The 6,000-nt window shown below is 38.3% G+C and overlaps 1 protein-coding gene across 1 annotated transcript in view; it reads left to right on the top strand.

The window, feature by feature from the left end:
* The window catches only part of MIB1 (mindbomb E3 ubiquitin protein ligase 1), a 109,682-nt gene that overhangs the window by 7,063 nt on the left and 96,619 nt on the right, over nt 1-6,000 (top strand). The window contains exons 3-4 of the mRNA XM_021708483.1: nt 1,739-1,843; nt 5,434-5,500. Of these exons, the coding sequence (XP_021564158.1) occupies nt 1,739-1,843; nt 5,434-5,500 (172 nt within the window). The remainder of the gene's footprint in view (nt 1-1,738; nt 1,844-5,433; nt 5,501-6,000) is intronic.

Genomic DNA, 6,000 nt, shown 5'->3' with positions numbered 1-6,000 from the left:
CGGCCACTACACTCCAGTCTGGGCGACAGAGTGAGACTCCAACTCAAAAAAAAAAAAATTGAACTTAACATCAGCTTGTCATTCTAAGTAACTATGAAGGGTGACTGATTATAAATGTCAGTATGGAGAAAAGTCATCTGAATTGCTTGTGTGCAGTTTTCTACTCCTAGCTGTAGACAACTTTACTTGAGAATGCCCAAGTTTAGTGCTTACTGTTTGCCATTTTGGTGTACAGGTTGAACATCCAAATCAGAAAATCTGAAATTAAAAATGCTAAAAAATCTGAAACTTTTTGAGCACTGACATGACGCTCAAAGGAAATGTTCATGGGTGCATTTTGGATGTCTGATTTTGGGATTTGGTATCCTTTAAGAATAATGCAAATACTAAAAAAATCTGAAATCCAAAACATTTTCAGTCCCAAGGATTTTGGATGAGTAATGCTCAACCTGTACATGATTCTAGGCCCTTAAAAAGTGGCGATTCAAGGCCGGGCTCGGTGGCTCAGCCTGTAATCCTAGCACTTTGGGAGACTGAGACAAGTGGATTGCCTGAGCCCGCGGGTTCGAAACCTGCCTGGGCAACTTGGTGAGACCTCATCTCTACAATAAATCAAAAAAAAAATTATCTGGGCATGGTTCCGGGCATGCCTATAGTTCCGGCTACTTGAAAGACTGAGGTGGAAGGATAGCCAGAGCCCAGCAGGTCGAGGCTGCAGTGGCCGGGAGCGTGCCACTGCACTCCAGTCTGGGCGACAGAGTGAGACTCCAACTCAAAAAAAGTGGCAATTCCAGTATTATTATTATTATTATTTTGGTCAGTCTCACTCTGTCACCCAGGCTGGAGTGCAGTGGCTTGCTCATGGCCACCACAGCCTTGACCTGCTGAGCTCAGATGATCTTTCCACCTCAGCCTTTCGAGTAGCTGGAACTATAGGCGCATACAACCAGGCCTGGCTAATTTTTAAATTTATTGTACAGAAGAGGTCTCACCAAGTTCCCCAGGCTGTTCTTGAACCCCTGGGCCCAGGCATTCCTCTCGCCTTCACCTCCCAAAGTGCTGGGATTACAGGCATGAGCCACTGTGCTCGGTGTCCCAGTATTATTTTTTAATCCAGTGAGTTTAAAATTCAGTCTGGTTGGATGTGGGGACTAGAAGTTGTATCTGGGTTTGCATTGTAGACAGATTGTTTTAGCTTAGGTGGCCTTCCTCTCTGGGCACAACTCCGGGATGCTGCTAGTGGAGCAAAAGCAATTTAGGTTCTCTTTTGAGCATTGCCTCCAAGACTTGTGAAGAACCTTGTGCTTGTCAGTTTTTAGCTGACCAGAGAACAGGTTTATCTAGAACCATTTTGGGTATTTTTGGTCAAAGATTTAAAATTTGGTCTTAAGTAATGAGATTAAATGAATATGCTATTCTTAAACCCTCTTAAAGAATACAAAGATTTTAAATTTTTAATCAAATTATTTATTTTCCAGTAATCTATTACTGTAATCCCTAAACTTCTCGACTTAACATTTCTACAGTGGTTTTTAGAATTTACTTTATAATTCTGGAAAAATATAATGCTAATGATAATTATATGTTACAAGTAACAAATTTGGCAAGTATTTTTTATGATCCTGTTACATAAGTTGACAGGTAAACAATTTTTAACATTTAGAGGTAATAATTAAATAAAGGTATAAGCTCTTCCCTCCTCTTTAAAAGAAATTATTTTCTCAAAAACTTCTCTTAGGTCACAGAAATCCAGGACTGGAGTGCATCAAGCCCACATAGCGCGGCATACGTTCTTTGGGATAATGGTGCTAAGAACCTTTACAGAGTTGGCTTCGAGGGCATGGTAAGTAGTGAGGAACCATACAGATAAAAATATTCATTGGGTGAATAGTCCTTGTTTTGCTCTTATTTTTTTTGTCATCTCCCTTTATCAGAATATGGCATCTGAACTATGAATATGTGATAGGAAGGAAATCTATAAAGTGAGAATTTAATAAATTTGCAAGATCTTTCAATTTTTACTTTGTTTATCTAAACTAATAGTAAATATGATTTTGCCCTCAGTTAACATTTGAGTACTTACTATATATTGATTGTGTAGAGTTGATTCATTATTGATGTAAATCTAGAGGGATTATTTACTAAAATCTATCAAGAAGATTGAGAATCACATGTAAGACCATTGCTTGGCATGGGTGATATAAAATGAGGTTTTATGGCATATTTGTATTCTTTGCTCTGGTAGCTGATAAAAGCATAAATTACAATAGGCATTAAAATTACTTTTAAGGAAATTTTTTTCTCTTTATTTAAAAAAGTGTACTATTGATAATTGAAAATGATTGAAAAGTATCATGTATCATTTAAGTGCTTAAAAGAATAAAGGAGTTTTATTTAATGGATTACCTTATATTTCTGTATTTCATGAACCATTGTTCAAATGCTGACCTCCCTATTTAATTTACAGAGCATAATGAATGCCAAAAATTACTGCTTGTCTTATTTTTTCCATCTTGACTACATTCTTCATCCAAAAAATTCTTTAAATTCCTTTTTTTTTTTTTTTTTTGAGTTGGAGTCTCACCAGACTGGAGTGCAGTGGCATGCTCATGGCCACCACAGTATTGACCTGCTGGGCTTCAGCCATGCTTCTGCCTCAGCCTTCCAAGTAGCCAGAACTACAAGTACACACAAGCAGGCCTGGCTAATTTTTAAATTTATGTAGAGACAAGGTCTGGCCAAGTTGCCTGGGCTGGTCTCTAATCCGCGGGCTCAGGCAATCTACTTGCCTTGGCTTCCCAAAGGGCTGAGCCACTGAGCCCAACCTAAATTCCTTTTTTTATACTGTCTGTGTCTCTTGTCGGGAAGAGAGAAAGTAGCCCAGTGTCCCTTTATCTATTTTATTTCTATACAAAAACAAGCCATGTGAATTTTTTGTTTGAGTTGCAATCTCACTCTGTCACCCAGGTTGGAGTGCGGTTGACCTGCTGGTCTCTGGCCATCCTTCTGCCTCAGCCTTCCAAGTAGCCGAAACTACAGGCATGTACTACCACACCTGGCTAATTTTTGATTTATTGTAGAGACGAGGTCTCGCCAAGTTGCCTGGGTTGGTCTCAAACCCGTGGGCTCAGGCAATCCACTCGCCTTGACCTTCCAAAGTGCTGGGATTACAGACTGAGCCACTGAACCCGGCCTAGCCATGGGAATTTAAACAAATATTTTATTCACCAATTTTTATCATTGTAAATAGCATTGGTTATAAGTTTTTCATTATCTTCATGCCTCTGCCTGTTTTTGAAATTGTGAGTTTTTGTAGGATTCTGGTGATGATTAATTTTCTTCAAATGAAGGCCAGGTGCAATATGTGCTCAGATATTTACCAGTACTATATATAAATTGATGACTGAGTAGTATTCCTTTATGTGGTGATGCCAGTATTTATTGAAGGAGATTTCTGTTGATGAGTATCTGATGAGTATGGGTTTTGTTTCCCCCACTGTTTCAAGTAGTGTGTCAGTGAGCATCCTTGTGTATATGTCTTTGCACATTATGGGTATATTTCCTTAGGATAGCTTTTGAGACATGAAGTTGCTGGGTTAAAGTATTATGTGAAACTGTGAAAACAGTTTGATCTCTCTGTCTCTTCGGCCAGGACTGAGTGATAGCAAAAGAAGCCGTGAAAGAGTTGAGTTCTGTGCACGTGCATGCACGCATGCATGTGTATAAAGGAGCGCTTTTCCTTAATAGAGTAAGATATCCTGATTACCTACTATATATCCAAGGTATTATTTAGCACTTTAAAGTAAGTTAACTTCTAAATTTTCACAGTAACACCCAAGATTGTTCTTCTAAGTTCACATTTTCTGTACTTTTTACTGTACTACAGCTCCCTCCTCATTTAACTACTTGATCATTTGTTTTCTTATAAAAGTTAAGTGGGAAGGAACCTTAGTTAACCAGTTTTGGTGAAGTAAGGTCTGAATTGATGTTGTATGCTGAGGGACGAAAAGTTTATTAAAGAGAAGAAAAGAAGGTGGGGGGGGGGTGGCTGGCTCTATAGAGAGAAACCAGTGACCTTTGTTCTCTTGCAGGCCACTTATATACCCCAGTTTAGGTTGATTGGGATCTGAGAAGCAGTTTAGGGAGTTTGAGTTGTCACCTGGCCTTGAAATGCAGATGTCAGCAGCTGCTGTTGAGTCTATTCCCACAGCATTGAAGTGCAGATGTTCACACAAAACCAGTCACTATCAGGGATGTTGTTAATCACTTGTCTCTGAAATGCAGCCTTAGGAAAGCAAACACTGACAATCAGTACCAGGACGTTATGAATCATATAGCTTTGGGATGCGGGTCTCTGGAAAGCAGATATGGGCAGTAAAGGAAAGCAGATATAGGCAGTAAAGCAATTAGTAACAGGATGCTGTTAGAGCAGTGTTAGCTTTTGGGCCATTGCAACTCTGTGCTTCATTTGTGAGGTTTATATGATGAGTTGTTTTTTTTTTGAGTCGGAGTCTCACTCTGTCGCCCAGACTGGAGCGCAGTGGCCGCTCCTGGCCACCGCAGCCCGGACCTGCTGGGCTCCGGCGATCCTTCCGCCTCAGCCTTCCAAGTAGCTGGAACTACAGGCGCACGCTACCACACCCGGCTGATTTTTTGATTTATTGTAGAGATGAGGTCTTGCTGCCCAGGCGGGTCTCGAACCCGCGGGCTCAGGCAATCCACTCACCTCAGCCTCCCAAAGGCGCGGGATTACAGGCTGAGCCACTGAGCCAGGCTTGATGAGTTGTTTTAACTACAACCTCCTCTTCCATCCCCCTACAAACCCTATCAGATGTAAATAGGAAAATTAACTTGCCAAGGAATCAAATGACTGAATTTGTCCCCATTCTTTTCTACTTTGTACTGGTTGTTTGGTTTTGGATAAATTCCAGGTTTTTGTTTGTTTTTGGTAAAAGTATCCTTAAAATTGAATTGTGTTACACATTTCAAATAGTAGGTATTTGTTGTAGTCATTTTTACAAAGTGTTTTTGAAAATATAATAAATATTATAATATTATGAATATTATAATAATATCTAATATAATAGAATTCAGGCATTTTAATTTTGTGCTTTTTAAAAGAAAGCTAGAAGTAAATAAAGTATGCCCTACCTGAAGATCAGGTTTCTGTTTTCTGATACTTGCTTTTTTGTTTTTGTTTTTTTTAAAGTAGGATTTATTGAGAAGATAGAAAAGCTCCCAGAGCAGGAGGGAACCTGAGGGAGTTGCCTGACGCGTGCTTTTTGAAAGCAATTTTTAGTTAGTGTGATTGTTAACCCAAAGCTTATCATGACTTCTGTTGTAGGTGTGTTCTGAATGAATATTTTTGCCTATTTCAGGTATTGAGCCAAATTTGAAGTTTTCATGAGTGATTTTTCTGGTTTCTTTTCTTAGTCTGATCTGAAGTGTGTCCAGGATGCCAAAGGAGGTTCTTTCTACAGAGATCATTGTCCTGTGCTAGGTGAGTTAGCAGAGTAGAGAAAATTACTAAATAATGGGTCACAGTTCATGGAATCAGTAACATGTTTAAAGTAGACTTAAAAAACTAGTTATCATTTAATTATTTGGAGAAAAACTTATTTTATTTTATTTTGTTTTTAAGGCATTTGTTCCTTTATTATGATTTTTTTTTTAGATGTAGATTTGTCATTTCTTGCAAATTGACATGCCATTTACGTCATGATATATTTGAAACTTTTGTTTTTTAACCGTAAACTTAGAGTTTAGTACTTATAAATTTCTTAGAATTCCTGTAACATTGTCTTCTTAATACAAGAATAGTACCAAGATTAAGGCAATATAGTAAATATAATTTTATGTGTCATTAAACTAAAAAAAGAGAACAATAAAACCAAAACTACCTTCATTTTTTAGGTTTATTATTGCCAGGAAGAACATTTGCCATGCTCTTCTGATCAAATCTTTAGTCTTTGAATGCTTTCTTTTCTCATGTGAACTATA

The sequence above is a fragment of the Carlito syrichta genome, unplaced genomic scaffold (assembly GCF_000164805.1).
Source record: "Carlito syrichta isolate Samal-C Ts95f unplaced genomic scaffold, Tarsius_syrichta-2.0.1 Scaffold138500, whole genome shotgun sequence".
NCBI lineage: Eukaryota > Metazoa > Chordata > Mammalia > Primates > Tarsiidae > Carlito > Carlito syrichta.
The sequence above is the reverse complement of the archived record's forward strand: the minus strand, read 5'-3'. Positions and strand labels throughout refer to the sequence as shown.